Source organism: Corvus hawaiiensis, chromosome 6 (assembly GCF_020740725.1).
Source record: "Corvus hawaiiensis isolate bCorHaw1 chromosome 6, bCorHaw1.pri.cur, whole genome shotgun sequence".
Lineage (NCBI taxonomy): Eukaryota > Metazoa > Chordata > Aves > Passeriformes > Corvidae > Corvus > Corvus hawaiiensis.
Window position 1 is genome coordinate 15,316,632 of NC_063218.1, and position 18,594 is coordinate 15,335,225.

General features: G+C 34.9%; 1 protein-coding gene across 10 annotated transcripts in view; it reads right to left on the minus strand.

Moving 5' to 3' along the window:
- Positions 1 to 2,406: 2,406 nt before the first annotated feature.
- Positions 2,407 to 18,594, minus strand: part of PPP4R4 (protein phosphatase 4 regulatory subunit 4) — a 64,440-nt gene continuing 48,252 nt past the window's right edge. For 4 of the 10 annotated variants that reach the window (XM_048306310.1, XM_048306318.1, XM_048306317.1 and 1 more), the window contains 13 exons: positions 18,340 to 18,522; positions 17,502 to 17,607; positions 16,622 to 16,769; positions 13,928 to 14,072; positions 12,999 to 13,040; positions 12,833 to 12,907; positions 10,819 to 10,894; positions 10,329 to 10,409; positions 9,909 to 10,002; positions 9,400 to 9,470; positions 8,484 to 8,619; positions 8,223 to 8,269; positions 2,407 to 3,577 (listed from right to left, as the gene is read on the minus strand). In XM_048306310.1, the coding sequence (XP_048162267.1) occupies positions 3,492 to 3,577; positions 8,223 to 8,269; positions 8,484 to 8,619; positions 9,400 to 9,470; positions 9,909 to 10,002; positions 10,329 to 10,409; positions 10,819 to 10,894; positions 12,833 to 12,907; positions 12,999 to 13,040; positions 13,928 to 14,072; positions 16,622 to 16,769; positions 17,502 to 17,607; positions 18,340 to 18,522 (1,290 nt within the window). In that variant the 3' untranslated portion in view covers positions 2,407 to 3,491. Of the gene's footprint in view, positions 3,578 to 4,233; positions 4,301 to 7,412; positions 7,467 to 8,222; positions 8,270 to 8,483; positions 8,620 to 9,399; positions 9,471 to 9,908; positions 10,003 to 10,328; positions 10,410 to 10,818; positions 10,895 to 12,832; positions 12,908 to 12,998; positions 13,041 to 13,927; positions 14,073 to 16,621; positions 16,770 to 17,501; positions 17,608 to 18,339; positions 18,523 to 18,594 lie in introns of those variants that run through there. The other 6 variants (XM_048306311.1, XM_048306312.1, XM_048306313.1 and 3 more) reach the window with 6 other exon arrangements.

Sequence of the window (18,594 nt, forward strand, 5' to 3'; positions counted from 1 at the left end):
TGTAAGAGGCTTTACTTTTATTTTATTAATTTATTTTAGAATAAAAAGATAGTGAAATATGAAATGTGAAAACCTGTTTTGTCTCTCCAGCTCTCCAGCTAGCACTACGTCATCCTAGCAATATTTTATTAATGCCACGTAACAAGCTAATTTCATTCAGGCTCAAAGTGACAAAAATGTGACTTGTAAAATCTACCTTTAAACTATTAAATTAAAAGAAAACCCAACAACCACAGAACAGAACTTTCAAAAATCATTATTTTAGTAATAAATCTGAATTAAAAGCCCCAGATATTCACATGCCAAAATATTCAGGAAGCTCATTCCCAAAAACTGCAGATTCCTCAGAGTTATCTTCTGTTGCAAGGAGTCTTAATAGCCCAGTGACCTCAATGTTTTCAGAATTTGGCCAGTTATAAAAACAGAAGCAGTATCAAGCCCTAAAAGAGAATTTATAGCCTCCATCTAGAGATCTTTATTTTATTAGTGTAGAAATTGCACTATCATGAAGTCCACATTGTGTGACCTCTTTCAAAGTGTTTATGCAGACTGTCAAATCACCTCATTTTCTCAGAGTACATGATGTGCTTTAAAACATTCTTTGAATTAAAAACAAAATAGTTCTGAAAAATAACTTAGGTATTCTGATTTTGGAAAATCTGGACTGTACTATTTCATAGCACAAAGCTAGCCCTCTCCTAAACCCAGAATTTCTACCTGTAATATCATCTAGACACCAGGGTGAACTATGTAACAGGACTCTCTAAGTGAACTAAGGCTAACATTGGTAGAAAAAAAAGTATGTCCAGAATAAATCTATTCACAGAGTAGATCCTAAAATCCAAAAGGTGTTGCCAAGCTGTTTCAGAACAATATTTCCATGATCTAACCACAATTTCCTTTATTCAAGTAGAGCAGTGCTTCCAACGGAATGACAAGATCTTAACATTTAATAGATTTTAATTAGCAGACTCCTATGTATAAAGTAGGAAACAAAGCAAAAAGCTACTTCTAGTTTTATGCAACTAACAGATCTCAGCGTTTTTCTGCCTGCTCATGCTACCTTCACTAAACAATTGCCCAAAAGGGAGGAGGAGACTTTTCAAAATCATTGGGCAAGGAACTTCACAGGTGTCTATCAGTAAACACACATAAACAGATACATCTGCTAGAGAAGATAAAAGGATACGTTATACGATAAAGCTGGTAAATCTCTAAAAATCCTCTCAGTTACCATTTGATGTCTGCCCACAACAGCCCAGACACTGGTGTAAGCCACTCACAAAAGGACTCAGGAGGCAGGCTCTGCTCTCTGACTAGACTACGAAGGTGCATCGAACCTAACTCCAGATTGCATTACAAATGTACCCAGAAAGAGAATCACTCCTTCCTGCCACTGGTCTGTATGAAAACCAACCAATTCCACTGCACAGCTGACCTTCAGCTGTTATTCCTGAGCTACAGCTGACCAGCAGGTAAAAACAATGCTCTGAAGGGTTCAAAAGCATTCGTGCTCTTTAACAGAACTAATCCAGAAGGAAATGGCCCCTAAAAAGACTGTTTGGATGGAGGTCTGTAGTGTAAAGGACTGATGAAAGTATGCACAAGACACCACAGGTATTGCACAAGGAAAATGTCCACTCCAAAAAATGTCTAAACAGAGCATTTAAAGATTACATTGAAGGAATTTAATACACAATAGGGTTATTGGGTAGAGCATGTGTTATCAGCATTAAATAAATTAATCAGTTTAAAACGACAGACAACGACAACCAAGAAGAAACAAAAGACAGTTTACAGAACTCATTACATGCTTATGAAGGGGAGGAAGAGCTTCAAATTTCTGAACTTACAGGTTGTTCTGCATTGCTCTAGTAAAGGCATCGAAAGGCCAAATACAGTTTTGAGTCCTGTTCTACAGCTGGCTGCTGATGATCTGAGTTTGGTCCTGGCAAAGGTCAGACTAAGAACAGACTGAGCAGTCTCCTGTGGCCCACGGGTGAGCAGCTGTAGCTGGCACTTGAGTCAGCTGTCCCTGGGGAACTGGGAGTATCTGTTTGCATTAATGAACCAAAAGCAGAGCCCAGGAGGAGCCAGCCCCGGTCAACTGTACGCCTATATCAATACTGAGTGTTAAACATCATAAAACTTGAAGAAGCTTTTAAAGAAATTAGTGATTTACAAGATCATATGCCAGGATGCAAAATAAACTGAAAAATTAAATATTTCCACAGACCCCAAACAATGCCTGTGACTTAAGACAGTGAATACAGCTAAATCCAACTGCAGTGTAGGAAGCTTAAGAATTCAGACAGTGCTAAATCCAAAGAAACATTTTGTACTTCACACAAGACAGCATACATCCAGCATTATCACTATTTTAAATAAATACCCTCCATAGGTAAGTGATTTTATTTATTTTAATTATAAAAGATGCCCTGAGAATTTTTTTTTTCAAGAACATGCATGTACAGCATTGTCCTAGGTTTTATTTTGAGTAAACCATCATTCATGTTTTTACATTATAAAAAGTAACCACACACGCATATGCATACACAGACTAGATCATCTTTATCATACACCAATAAATTTTAAAAACCATATATTTCTGATCTCAATATATTTATGCTGCCTCAATTTTGAAATAGAGAAGCTGACAATAGCTTCATAATCTCTCTCTCAAGTATTAGCATAAATTAAACTTCTTAAAATATGATTGCATGTTTTTCCACATAAATTTTGATAGAAACATTAGCATTAATACAAACAAATTCAGATGATATCACTGAACCATGACAGCTTGCAATAGCAGTTGATTAAAAACTAGATTTGTTATTATAAATTATTAAAGTGAAAATACAATTTGAAATACTAAAAATTAAAACAAGTATTAATACAACAAAACTTATGAAATAAAACTTTTTTTTTACATAATCTGGAGACATTTTCTTTTACATTGCTTTGAAACTTACACAGAATTTTTAAGAACTTTGTACTTGTAAAAACATTAATTCCAAATTCACAGCACAATGCTTCAAAAGTCTATGTTTTTTTAATAGACTGATCAATGATTCTGGACTTTGGTATTAAATTAGGTTTGCAGATTCTTTAAAATGTGGGATTACTTTTTCATATTCATAGCAATTCCTTCTATTTCTTGCTTAAAATATGGGAGCTAAGAGTTGCTAAGATTGTAAATAAGCCAATTAAATAATGGGTATGTGCATTCTAAGTCCAAGAAATCAAACTACAAAGGCATGACTGAAGAAAACAAAATCTTCTCTTTAGCTGCAGCAGTTAAGAGCACATAGCTGAAGTTACATTTCATATCATTTCACTACAATGTTAGAATTCTGCAACCATTACATTGCTTATCAGAACGTATTTTACAGCTTGGAATTTTATTTGAAAGATTTATTTTTAAGTTTTAACATTGCAGAATGCATTTTATTCAGTCCAGGCATTAGGGAGTCCCATCTGCTGCTTCCACCTTATCTCACCAGAACATTGCTTCCTCCAGTCTCTGGTTCCCTCATTTTTCTGTCAGATGATCTAGGAGTTTGATTTTCTGTTTTTTCTTCATACAAAAGAAGAAACACACATAATACATTGTTACTATATTATTAAATAGCATAAAATAGCATAACATAATAAACTGCTATCGTGCACAACATTTTAACATAACTCTCAGCTGCTCCTCTTAGAAAATTACCAGCTGTTGTACTGCACCCACTGGAAAAGCCACATGGATGCATTCTGAGGGCATTCTTCTCAGGAAGAGTGAAGTTCTCCATTAAGCTGTCTACAGAAGGTACTGAAGAGATCCATTTGAGTGAGATGGTTAAGGTGGTACAAGCAGTCTACTCATGGCTACAAAAAGTGCCAGAAGTCTGGCACATGACAGGCTGATTTCTAGGTCTCACGTTGACCACAAGGTCATTTGGGTAATCTCTGGATTTTTCATTCCTTAATTTTTTAATCTTTAAATATACCGTTTTTCAGCTTCAAAGAGTTGTAGCTGTGTCAATTAACAACTATTTGTATCAGTCAGAAATATTTCAAAGAATAGAGCATAACTTTTAGAACACAGTGGAAATATTAACTTGTATCAATATTTTTACAGTATCATTTACAAATAACACAATATATTGTTCTGTTTTACTGTTGTAAAACTGCTGAATATTTAAAAACTGCATCTATTATATGATAATATATCAGTGTCAGGATACCTACTCGCTTCATTAGAGAAATGGGACACAAAACATATGCCAGTCCCACTGGAACTCAGAACTCCCAGCATCTTAAACGTCATGATGAAAATATGATTAAAATCTGTAAGTAACTCAGTGTAGTAGAGCGGCAGAATTATTTCATCTTGTGCTTAATTTTCTAAGCAATCATATGACTGGATGAAAGACATTACTTTAAGATACTGATCTTAAACATATAACTGGTACATCACGGTCACACACCGAACTGGATGTCTTAAAGGTCAGCTGTGGACATCTTATAAAATGCTGCTATTTATTTAGGTTTATTGTTGCATAAAAATAAATCTACTCCCTCTTTTTACAAGATGGAAAACCTGTACCACACATCCTTGAAGAAAGCTTTAATTCAAAGTGAAATAACATCAGGCAGTATCTGCATGTCTATAGGCAAGATGCAAAATACTTAAATGTTGTCTATAAAGTGGGTATATTCATTGATGAATCTATAAAGTTTCTAAACAGTTTTAAACAATTGCATGTTGAAATCAGTCACATTACAGCAATATAAACTCAGGCAAAACAGCTTATATCTAAATTAATCTCATAAAGCTGAAAACATTCAAAAGAAATAATAAAGCTACACAGCATAATGGTACAAGCTTGGACTGCTTGATAGAACACAGTGTTCATGAATTATGTTAATGTCTGCACTAGGATGATTCATTATCCTACTGCCAACTCTTCAACAGGAACTCAGAAAAACTTGTCTGCTCTGCAAATTAAGTAAGATCTCTTGTGGGACAAAGTACTCAACCAGTGCTCTTTCTGATTCTTTCCTATTCCATCAGGTACTTAAAGCAGGTAGTCATCTCTTTTCTGATTCCCCCATTAACTTACATGGGTGCTTCTTTAGCATAATTCTTGCATTTTCTATTGCCTGAGTATTACCTAAGACCTAGCAACTGACACCTACACTAAAACAATACTTTCTTGTCACCTTCTTGTGAGCCCTGGAGCATGATTTACTAATTTTTTTTTCCTGCATTTATGTTATTTTTAAAAAGAGATGAAATTTTAATTAGCACACACTTATGACTTAGTTTGAACTGAATGTTTGAATGTGTGAGTGTGCTAAGAAAAGACTTCTGTTCTCCACCAAAGTAACTCTGAGTTTTGAAAAATTCTGGAGCACTATCATATATGAAATCAGAAATTTTTCATCCCTGCAAATTGCATTATATTGTCAAAATCAAACATTTGCCAATATTCTGTAGAGCAATTTTGTGGAAAATAGTAGGCTTAAGCAATTAATCAATATTTTGTCCAAGCATATATCACTTCGAACTAAGAATCATTAATTTTATCTGCTAATACTTTAATTATTAAATGTGTTACTGCCCACATATTTCCTTAGAAAAAGAAACATACTAGAAGTTACCTTACTCAAGTTGCAGAGCCAGCAAACTAAAAGTCAGGTCTTGCCAGAACTGAGATGGTCAGTGCAAATTTTAACCAGCACATATGCAAATCTGCATGATGAGACAGTCTACAAAAATACCCAATTAGTATTTTCTCACAAGTTTTCTGCCTTAGTGAGTCCACCAAAGGTGATGCTCATTGATGAGCATCTATTCGTTTGCACCTCTCACTGTACAGTTTTCAAATTCTTCTCTCAGAGTGATTTCTGTCAGCTGTTTATATATTTGGCTATCAATTTTTTCCATCATTCAACTTAGAAAATAATGCTTCCTTGAAACTGAAATTTTTGTTGTTTTGGGTTGGTTTTTTTCATTTAGTGGGCATATATTAGCACCTGACTTCCTGATAGTTAGAGATAGATAGAAAGTAAGAAAGAAAGAAAGAAAGATAAAAAGTACAGCTAAAAATATCTGTGATTGAATGCATTTACCACCAAACATTCCTGTATCTGTATCTCTTAATATCTTCTTACAGAGTTGCTTCATTTTCTTATGAAAAAGTATTGGGTCAGTTTACAAAAGAGAAGTTGAATCTGCAGTACAGCAGACATTAGACCAACTTGAGAGATGCATTTTCCCGTAAGAACACAGAACATTAAAACTCTTATTCAGAACTGAATGTTGGACATCCTAAGCTTCCTCTTCTTTCCCCAAAAATGTTTTTCTTTCCCTGGTATATCCTCTTGGCTTCTGACCCTATGCAGTTCAGGGACTTTCTGAACCAGAAAAAGCATCCAGATCATTGTGTTTGATCAGATACTACTTTCAAACACTCTGCTCTTAAGGTATTCATTTGGGAATAGCACATAGAGACTTGAAGCTGTGTTTCTTACATTCCGGTCTCCTGCCTGAAGACAAAGGTGCAAACTGTTCTTTGTGAGCTTTTTCTGTCCCTTTGTATTTAAACAAAATATATCAGTTTTACTTTAAATGATAGATAGAGAAACCTTTGAAATTTGGAAAAGTTTTATGTGACATAAAAAATTTGTCTAACTAACCTTTGCACTTCACTGCTTCGTGAATATTAATCCATTAATTTTCCCCAAATCCTTGTGGAACAGCAAATAACTGGAATTTCTACAGATTGCTCAAACTATTTACAACATTTGAACTAATTTTCTGGTTTTAAAGCGAGGAAAAGAGGCATACAGTGATTAGGGTGAAAGAAAATGAGGTTTTGAGCACATCTAATTTTTGAAACTATGTAGCACTCCATGACATTTTATGTTCTCAGGATACATGCCCCATTTACTTTATAGATAGCTGAAAATGTCAGCATGTCTACAGATCTAACTGCTGACTTTGAAATGGTGCACTTTGAAATAAGTGACCCCCTAATGATCACCTATAAAAAGTCTGAAGTACTGTGGGTATTTTTAAGAGAAGGCATTAGACACTGGCAAAGACAAGGACAGAGGGCAAAGTGATTTGGCACCTTAAAGTACTATTCCTGTGAAATCATTTAACACAAACAGCCCATCTGCATTCACAGTTGACCTTCCAACCTTTTCTACAAAAAAAATGCAGTTTTAAAAACAATAGGTCACTATGCAAGCTTGAGTTCATTCTACAAAACAATTTATCTTTTACAGTGAGGATGGTAAAATTTCAGCAGAAAAAAATCAAGTACATAAGGAATTAAATTAATACTGTCCGGAGAATTTCTTTTCTTGTTTGTTAAGTTTTTGAGTGCTTTATTTTAAAATTCAGTAATTTTTATTACCTTAAAATCCTGAGTAAAGTTGGGGAGATGTTTTATTTTGTTTTTTAAAGGAAACTGAAAATACAGAAGTGGAAAAATACGTTCATACAGATATTTAATTTACCAACACAGACCATCACTATTGTTTCCTCTTTATACCTGGCAAACCAATATAAGATGTCTCCTCTTTCATATCTTAGCTTCCAGATGTAGTTTCTATTACACTGAAGTCAACTTTCCCAGACTCCCTTTCTTGCTATAGCTGGCTCCTTTCCTTTCTCCATTCTGCCTTGGGTAAGAATGCAAATCTCTGCTAGCAAATAAAAGCCTCAGTTTGAGCCCACAATATTATAGCTAATCCCATGACAGTAATTTAGTTATAGTGTAAAAGGAATCTGCAGGGAATTTGCTGCTAGAGCCTACAGAGATTTGGGTGAGTATATGTAACAGTGATTTTCTATGACTTACAGTTTTATTACAGGGGCAAAAAATACATCTTTGATTTTGTTCTTGCAAAATTCTGAACAGCACAGGCTGACGTTTAAAGGAAAGCAGCCTGAGGGAGATGCCTAGCATTGAATTTTTGGGTTTTTCAAATGGCTAAGGTAAGGCAAAGAAGGCAGCATTAATAACAAGTAGCAGTAGCAGTTCATCATCATTCTCAAGATTCATCACAAAATTGTTACATAATGATACATAAACATATATGTAAGCACATAAAAAGAAGGAAAATGAAAAACTAAGTAGTCTAAAAATACTTATATTCTATTTCTCCAACTACAGGCAGCTAAATCACTGTGACTGTAGTTAGTACGTATCAAAGGCACTAACCTTCACTTTGTCCCATTCCACCCTCCCATTTAGGTACCAGCTGAATGCTAATGTGTGCAGGAGAAAAATGTGAAAGACTAATTAGAAGGTAATGCCATCTTAGAAACACTTATAATTGCATACATCACATTTCTACCCTGCTATTTTAGTATTTCAAAATCTGTGTGCAGGAGTATAATAAATACAGGCCTAGTTTTACACGGCTCTTTCCTTTGAAAGCGTTACCCCCAGGCTCGGTTTAATCTCTTGTCAACAACTTACATGCTCATCTTTCGGGACTGACTCTCCTTATTTCCACTGTTCTTTTGGTCAGCTGAGTTAAATAAGTTGCGAGAAGAACTAGAAGTGAAGGCAGCATTCCCACTATTACCAGAAGAATGAGTCCGGAATGAATCATCTGAAATAAAGAGCTTCAGCTTAGACAAAGAATTTTGGTTGAAAAAAGTACACAGAGAGTAAACAGAATGAGCTGTTTTTCCTGTGGCAGTAGCGGCATATTTCCTATGGCACTAATCCAAAATTGTAATGGAATGGTTTCAACTTAACATTTCTTCAAGTATTTTTATGAAAAAGTCCTGCTAAATAACTGGAATGCACTTTTTCGAAGAAAATATTAATACATTTAATGTGTGTAAAGAGCGTGATGTCTTGGGCCAATCTTTTGCTGCTTAAAATTTACCTATTTAATGTAACTTAATTGTCTACTGCCTATTGGTAGTGATGGAAAGACACGTTTCTCTAGGAAGCCATTCATCTCAATCTTATCTTTAATCATCCAAACTCTTTAAAATTTAGCAGACAGAACTGCAAACAGTAGTTTCTCTCTCTTAATTCAGTAGAAGTTATACATGATACGCATTCTCCTCATGTAAAACAGGTGGCGAAAAACTGCGAACCCAACCTTTTTATGATATCTGAAATTCCAACCAGGACATGACAAACTCAAGTTTGTTTTTACTATTTTGAAACATAAATTAAAACAAATGTGTAAGAACAAAAAAGAATCCGAAAAATACACTTAGTAGACTAGCATTTAAATGCAAAAACGTGTTGGAAATCTATTATTCTGCTTTCTTTAGGAGAACGACATCTTAGAGTATGCCTGTCTAATTGGGCCCATACATTCAACACCCACACAAAAAAACTGAAGTAAAATACAATACAATAACCTACTTACCACTAAAGGATAACATACAACTCTTTCCCATTCCTGATACTGAAGATGTATATGCTGTAGCAGAACTTTTACTAAAAAAAACCAAACAAAACAAAACCAAGTTGGTTTTTCCAAAAGCGCTCCTCTCAATTGTATCATCCTGCTGTTTAACAGTATTAGAGGTTATTTCTGAGTTTATATGAAAAAATTGAATGAGAAAGTTATGCTGAAATTTCTTTAAGAAATGTACAAAATTAGATTTAGCAATTCATACTGAAAATTATTTTTAATATATGATAAAAGGTGACATATATTAACTTAAAAGGAATTCATAACCATTTGTAGGCTTCAGCATGCCTTAGATGATATTTCTTCCCTCAGTTAATCAATTAAACACAAAGCTGAAAATATAAGTCACAATTCAGTAAGTACATCACTACTCTCAGAGATCCATGAGCATATAATTTCATAACAGCTGTCTAAGAGTAAACATCTGCCTATGAGGTAAGGAATGAAGATTATAAAGATACTTAGGACACTTGTCTATGTTGGTGTATTTTGGATGCAGTACTTGAGTACTGAAAGATTGGCTTCGAACCAGCTTGGATTTTTTTTCTTCTTTGCCTAAAATTATAAAGAACATTTTTTAACATGAATATTGCATTTCCTCAATAATTAAGAATACTTTAAAATATATTTTTCTGTCAACCTATGGTAGATGAAGGAACTGATTTGAATACTTCAATAAAAAAAATAAACCTTCAGTCATTATTTATATACTACAGAATAAAACAAAGCTAAAAAGCATAGAAAATACATTCAGTTCTAGGAGAGGAATCTTTTCCTCTGTGCAGTGGGAGAAACTTGGGTCCACAGATGTCAACAGCAGCTTTGTTGGGGTTTAACCTGATGATGTGAGTGTTCCAGGTGAGTTTTTGAACAGCTCTTACCTACTGATGTACCAGAAGAACTTCCAGAAACAGAGAGATTGATACTTTTTGCCAACACTGATGATGTTTTACTGTCTCTACCTAAAAAAAAAAAAAAAAAGTCCAGTATAATCCCTTCCCTCTTAAAACCTAATATAAAAGAGGGGACATAACATATCATAGTCCTGGAGCAAAGAGTAATAATATCTAATCCAGTGCTACTGGCACTTCACAAACACCACAGGCAAGTACTTATACTATATCCCAAAATGAAAAAAAACCAGAACTAAAACTGTAATGTATTTTAATAAAGTCAAAATATATATATATATTATATATAATATATGAGGCCAGTTTTCATAAATAACTTCAGAAATATATAGAAACAAATTTTATTTCCAATTTCTAAAACTCTATTGTATAAAGTGTCTCTTTCCTGCACCTTTCTCTACTACCTTTGTAGAAGAGTAAAGCATGCATAAACAACATGTACACAAATAAACAAACTTACGCTTCTTTTCAAGCATTTTATCATTAATATTTGTAGATCTTCCTTCATTTTTCTGCTTCTCCTTTTCTAATTGTTCCTAAAAGAATGAATAATTTTCTTAGATATTACTCAGGTAAAAGTAAATAAATTGTGTTTCCAAATAACAGTTCATTTCTACTCTCTCCTGCTAGTAGTACAACCTCTGGTGAAAATCCAGAGAACCAATTAAATAATACAGAATGAAATCAGGGTACGTATCTCATTTAAAAGCTACAGTCTGGAGGAAGCTCAGAGTTGAAGTTCACATCTATAACTTATTATTAAAACTATGTCTGGCTTTTGGGGTTTTTTATATTTAAAAAGGTACAGAAATTGGCAGCTGGCAATGTAAAAATTTTCGGTTACACAGATACTCTGAGAACAGAGTGGGCAACATTTTTATTTCATACAATTCAATGAAAATGTTTTTCTTAAATGTTAAGGTGTGTCAGATATACTCAAACTTTATAAAGATCTAAAATTAACATCTACAGTTGATAAATCTTTATGCAAAAAAAAGTCAACTGTGTAAAATTGTTTGGGTTCATGGAATTTATTTGCTCTTCTGTAATACTACCTAGCCCAAAAGTATCTTCCATGTGGTGAATAGATATCACTCCAGCTTCAAAAAACTATATAATATTATCTTATTTTCTGTACCCTTTTCATAATAAAAAGTGTTAAGTGAACCATAATTGTTCTATTTTTTTCATGTAGTTCTAATTGCTACCCAATTAAGAAAAGAAAGAGGTAATTAATTCAGGTCAGGTTTGCTGGAAAATAGTTTCTACAAAGTCAGCTACTAAAATTAAGGACATTTATTAACATATCCAGTATTAAAATCTTTAGCAGTCAGACACATTTAAGTGGGGTGAATGGCTCTTCATCTCTCTGGGACTGCAACATGGCACAATTTACAGTGTCCATCTCAGGTTCCCCAAACACATGCCTCTCACAAACAATGCTTATTGAGGCCTTTGTGATAGAGAAGGGTTGCACATATCAGTGGCCTGTATCATAAAAATTCAGGTGCTCTTCTAAAGTATAGCTGTAGAAACAGGGTAAAAATTGATGTCATCATACAATACACAGTAACACAGAGCACACTGGGGGCTATTTTGCACCATTCAAATGCTTTCATACAAAAGCATTAATTGTATCCACCTGGAGACTACTAGAGCTAAGTTTAAGACTTTGAATGTGAATATGCAGATCCTGAGAACAAAGCTGAACCATTGGCTCAAGACACTGGGAAGTGGCAGGAAGTCTGTGGGTCAGGTATATTTGCTCATACTGACCTGCAATAGCTACTGACATCAAAGCAGACCACAAACATAGGAAACAATGACATTTTTGGGACACTCTTGAATCTGTTCTAGTTCACTACAAAGAAGTTCATTTACTACAAGTCAGAGGAAGCATGTTAACAATATCAGGATCTTCTGAGTCCTATCAGCTGCTCAGCTTGTCCCACCTCAGGCTGGAGGGGAGGCAGCAGAACGGAGGACTGCAGTGGTCTAATTTAGGCTTTGTGGAGATGCAGTATGTGGTGAAGATGTAAGCTGTGTGCTGAAGTGCCTACTGCAGCTTTTGCTTTTCTCTTTTTCCTGGGTAACAGGAAAGGCTGTAACACAGAGCATTCTTCGGCTTCCTTGGGACAAAAGAAGTTATGACATTAATTTCTTTGCCTAGAGAAGCTGTATGTGAATTCTGAAGTGTTTCATTGATGAGTGTATTACATTATACATGGTATTTCTCAAGAAACTCAAGTTTGCCTTTCTAATTGATACAGCAAAATTTAGGTAGTAAAGAAAAAAGTTACATGTTACTTTGAAGGACTTAACCCTATTATAAAGTGTAAAATGAAACCACACACAGATTGTGAACCTATCAGGTCACTCCAAAATATGCATTTCCCCTACCTTAAAATTATTGCCTCATCAATATTTAGCTACAAACTATTTTAAAATAATGACAGTGTACTGATAAAATATACCATTTCCAAAAGCAGTTGTTCTTGTGTCTCTTTTTCTTGATCCAATAAATCATTTTCATAAAATCTTTTCTGAAACTTCAAAATAAAATCAATAAAAACAAAAAATCACTACATGAAAATGGAAACTAAAAGTAGTTCCTAAGTATTAAAGTTACTAAATACTTACAGCATCTACAGAGATCTCCATTCTGTCCAATTCTAACACTGTCTGTAAAGAAAATTAAAACATTATTTATTATTACACAATGGCATGCCACACTTTGAAGTAAAAAATTGCCTTTTCTTCCTAAATATTTGAAGCCTATGCCTTTATTTTTGTGCTACAAATGCAGTTAAAAAGTGTCAGAGAGTATTCTCAGAGCCCTGCTGAGACTCACAGAATGAACAGACTCACGGACTATCTACACAGAACTCAAAATACACTCAAGGAAGCACCAAAGCAAGAATAGCTACAGCACAGGCTTAGGAACCAGGACTGAAAAAAGCAACTCAGGAATCTGTGTGTAACTCAGAAGGTTCCACACAGGTGTTCACCCAGTCTCTCCTGCAGACTGGCCCTGTAAGGAAGCCGCCTACTTGAGCTATTTCACGTCATGGTTTCTAAGTTTGAGACTGAGCACAGACATTCCTTAAAGATGTACTTTTCTGAATATTCACCTTACAAACACATTTGTAACAATCTTACAATCCTGCAAATGCTTTGTCTGTATATTGTAAAATATATAGATTAACAAGATATCTCTATCTCACAGACCTGATCAGTTTTACTAGAATCAACATTTAATCCATTCTCTAGTCATTCACTATTTTTTTCATAAATGGTCATTGGACTAAAATCCTGAATTTCAATCAATAGAAAATAACTGCACTATAATTAACCAAGGAAATAACCAAGGAAACATCAACACTACTAAATTTCACAGAATATACTATACTACATTATCTTTTAATTGTTCAAAATTACATAACAGACAATAGAATTTTTTAAACTCCTGTTCTTACATGGAGAAAATCAACAGAAAGCATAACTTTAATAATTTTAAATTTCAATGATAACCCCGAGATAAAATGCTGCTGAAAAGGAAAGATGCTTACTCTTTTTACAATAGTCAGGACATCCTTGTCTTTCTCTTGACACAGAAGTTTCCTTATACATAATTCCAACTGCTGAAGTAAATGTTTATCAGTGGGAATCTTCAGAGTAGATTTAACTTTTGGCAACAAACAGCATAGCTTCATTCTACAAAAAAATCCCCAAACCACCTAAATATTCACTTTTTGATGCAGATGTTTAATATTTATTATTAATTCTCAATGTATTCATGCTAGCATTTGACACAAAATAAATAAATTAGGTGGTCTTATTTTTCAGAAGTGATTGTTGCTTATGTGTTGTTTCCAGACATACTGTTTTCGAAAACATCTCTACAGATCATGACTACAGTCCATAAACATGTCTTTGGTTTGCTTTGGGTTTTTTTAAATCTAGAAAAATAAGGAGACCTCTGGATTTTCCAAGTGATCTGCACACTTAACTTTATCAGTTACCTAAATATCGTGGAAGTCTTGTCCATCAGTACAAAGGAGCCCAAGTCTCACCACAAATCATGTTACTGCAATTCCATACAACTGCAAGGATGAAAATGTATCAGATAGACTAAAAAGAAGAAAAGAAAGCCCTTCTTTCCCCTTCCTTATTCTTCCTGTTTATGTCTGGAGGCTGCCCCTGCTTGTGCTGTTCAACAAGGCCAAGCACCAGGTCCTGCACTTGGGTCACAACAACCCCACACCACTACAGGCTGGGGGCAGAGTGGCTGGAAAGCTTCCTGATGGAAAAGGACCTGGGGTGCTGGTCAACAGTGGCTGAACATGAGCCAGCTGTGCCCAGGTGGCCCAGAAGGCCAATGCCATCCTGGCATTCTGTGTCAACAACAGTGTGGCCAGCAGGACCAGGGCAGGGATTGTCCCCCTGTACCCCCACACACTGAATCTCATGTCCAGTTCTAGGACCCTCACAATAAGAAAGACATTGAGGGGCTGGAGTGTGTCCAGAGAAGGGCAACAGAGCTGGGGAAGGGTGTGGAGCATAAGTCTGATGAGAAGTGGCTGAGGGAGCTGACGAGGAGTGGTGATTAGCCTGCAGAAAAGGAGGCTCAGCGGAGACCTTATCACTCTCTACAACCACCTGAAAGGTTGCATTGTTGGGGTTGGTCTCTTCCCCCAAATAATAAGCAATAGGACAAGAGGAAATGGTCTTAAGTTGCTCCAGGGGGACTCAGATTGGATTCAGGAACAAGTTCTTGACCAGAAGGTTTGTCAAGCACTGGAACAGGCTGCCCAGGGCAGTGGTGGAGTCACTGGAGGTATTTAACAGACATGCAGATGTGGTGCTTAGGGACATGGTTTAGTGGTTGACTTAGCAGTCTTAGGCTAATGGTTGGACTTGATGATCTTAAAGGTCTTTTCCAAAATCTTTTCCAACCTAAACAATTTTGTGGTTCATTCCCTTGATTCCAAGATATTGTTTCTAAACTGTTTATATAAAAAATGTGCTCATTGCTTTTTATTTCATTAACACCAAAATACTCTGCAAATTAAACTAAAAATGTTTCATGCAATTGAGCAAATAAAAATTCCTTGATTTGATCAGACTGTAATAGCATGTAATAATGACTAGTTTTAATCTACAGAAATAGATTAAAAGAAACACCAAGAACAATACATGGATATATTCTCTGTTGAACTCAGAGTCAACTGGCTTTGGATCAAAGACAATCCTTTGCCAGACATAGTAACTCTGTGATTATAAACATTCCAAAAAACTTTCTCATATGAATTCATCCTACCATTTTTACACCTTCAAAAGACTTTAATTATCATAATTTCCCATTACCAAGAGTTACACCACACTGTAGAAATCCAGAACAGTATCTCCCTAAAGATGTTTTAAAACCATCAGCTAAAAACAAAGTCTAACCGGTAAACTTCACTCCACTGGAGACTGTGCATTTCTTTTGTACAAGAACAATTCAGAAAAGAATTACAACAAAATTAATTTTAATGCCAGCTAAATGATTGCAAGTTAGTTCAAGTTTCCATTAAATTTTAATATTGTAACAATAGAGCTTTTAATTAAAATATTTGTTATAAGCAATAAACTACTTCAGATTATATACAAATTTAGTTTATTGTTTTAATATAATCCTCTTAATTTAATGACATGAGACATGAATGTTAGTCTGTATGTACAAAATGGCTTAATTTTTAGGATCCTGCTTAGTTGAGATGTGGTAGTTATACTAAACACAGTGTCTACTTTAAGTTTCACTTGGTAATAAACAGTATGTGGTGAAGCTTCCTGAGTGCACACCTGTAGTTTACACTTTTAACCTCATTTCTGATGTGAATCATTCATGTTGTCATCGTTAACATATCTGAACATCTAATATTAATGCTGCACAGAGTCACCATCCCTGGAGGTATTTAACAGACATGTAGATGTGGGGCATTTCTTTCCATCTATTGCTCGCTCCTCTGCCTCATTGCTCCCTTCACTCCCAAACCACGACACTTTTGATTAGTCTCTCAAACACTCAGAACTGACCTGCTTCTGGGGATTTTCTAGTATCATTCCCACACTCCCTTACATCTTTAATACTGGTTGTTCTGAAGGGTCTTTATCTTTTTACTCAAATCCCATTATTTAAGCAAAACATAAAACTTCTAACAGTATTTCTTAATATATTATTTAAAGCTTTTTTCCTGTACACTGCTACATATTCTTCATACCTGACATTTGCCACTGGGTCATGTGTAAGTTCAAGCACAGGTAAAAAGAAGTATTTACAGAAGAATGATTTTGAAAACAGTTCCATAATGAATTCACAAGTATCTAAAAATCGAAGTCTGTTCCAGTAACTTTTTCCTTGGCCCAGTTCTGAAAAATAAAAATTTGCAGATACTATCTGTCAAGCTTTCAATGTCAGATAGAAAACATTTCACAGGTTGACCTTTGACCTGAAGATGATAATCACGGGCATCAAAAGGCACAACTTCTCAGCCCATCTCAGTTCCTTCTTTTAGTGAAAAACTAACATTCTGAATTCAATTAATTCTGTCAGTGAGCACTTGAAAAAGCAAAAATAGCAAGTGAACTAACTACTATGTAAACAAAGACCTCTATGCCTTTCAAACCACGCCAAAGGAGTATCAAAATTACTGTGTAAACATTAAGTAATGTTAATGGGAACTGTTAGAACTTCTCAACTATCTTTAAAACACATAGCATACACCAAAGCGTCAACTTAAGGTGACTGATGAATAAATTAATTTCTGAGGTTTATTCAGCATTTCTTATGCTGAAGGCTCTAGAGAATTTTACTTCTACAGAGGAACTCTGCTTTGTATACTACTGCTTAGTAATTTTGGGTACAAGAAGTAGGGTTGGAGGGGTCTCAGCATATTATCAGTTTCCTGCATTGCCTCTTCCCCAATCCCCTTACATATATGCACAGTATGTTTTGCTGGTGATAATATGACCAAATGAATGTCTTCCAAGAGTAATCCCTCCAAAGATGGAAGGAAATTACACTGAATAAGTGTAACTATAAATAGATCTTCAGTCAAAACTAACTTTCATTTCTAGGTAATGGAGGAAAAATCATCTTACGTTCAATCAGTTTCTGAATAACCTCATGTCTCTGTTCTTGTTTGCGATTGTAGCGCAAATAAACGCAGAGAGTCCGAGCAGCTGCTTTTTGGACTGGCAGGACATTCTTGAAAGAAATAAAGGGAACATAATTAAACATATCTGAAAGAATATGACTAAAAACATATAACAATTCTAGAATTAGAAAAAAATAGCTAAAAAGTAGCCTAACTTTATAAATTTTGAAATAATTGTCATAATGTAAAGGAGATTTATGAAGTTTGGCCAATTCATGAGACACCTACTTCTTTATTCCTTCTGCCCAACTTGTCGATTCAACTATTTTATAAGCACCTTAAAATATTCCATGTTTGCAAGGCACCTTCTGTATTTCAGGTGTTAGAAATAAAACTTACAACATCTTTTCTTATAACAGTTTTATTCTTGAATTAACTCAGTAAAATTTCAGACTAATAGCTGTAAATGATAATTTCTTTTAGGAATACAGTGTTCTTTCATAAAGAACAAACACAATGTAATGTATGAAATCAGGAAAAAGAAGGCATATGTCAGAGGAAAAGGCTTTGATTTAACTAGAAACTAACTGATGATGAACAGAAGGAAAGGAAAGAAGTCTTGGATAGGAGGAAAACTGTCAATCCAAATTTTGCTCCTCAAATGGGGGCAAGTTTTCAGTGAAAATTCTCATAGAAAAAATCCCATAGCTTGATATACCATATGAAAAGGACAGTACTTTAATGTAACACAGGAAGTACTACACATAGGAAATATCCAGTGGTCATTGCTCTAACTCGCATAAACAAATAAAAGCAAATGAGAAAGCAGCAGGTGGGCTCACATTTGTCAAAATGATTGTCAACATTCTGTGAAGAAAACGGTAATAGATCTGATCACTGGATATGATATGAGGGAGACATGCATATTTTTGTAGTAACTTCTCATGCGTTCTCCATTTTAAAGAAGTCGCTGCTCTCTGTTCTGCTGTTGTTAATGCAGGAATCAAGTCAGGAATAGAGAGTAACTAGAAACAGAAAGATAAACATTAACTTTACATTTTCGGGCTACGTGTCTTGTCACTATGCTTAAAAAGCAT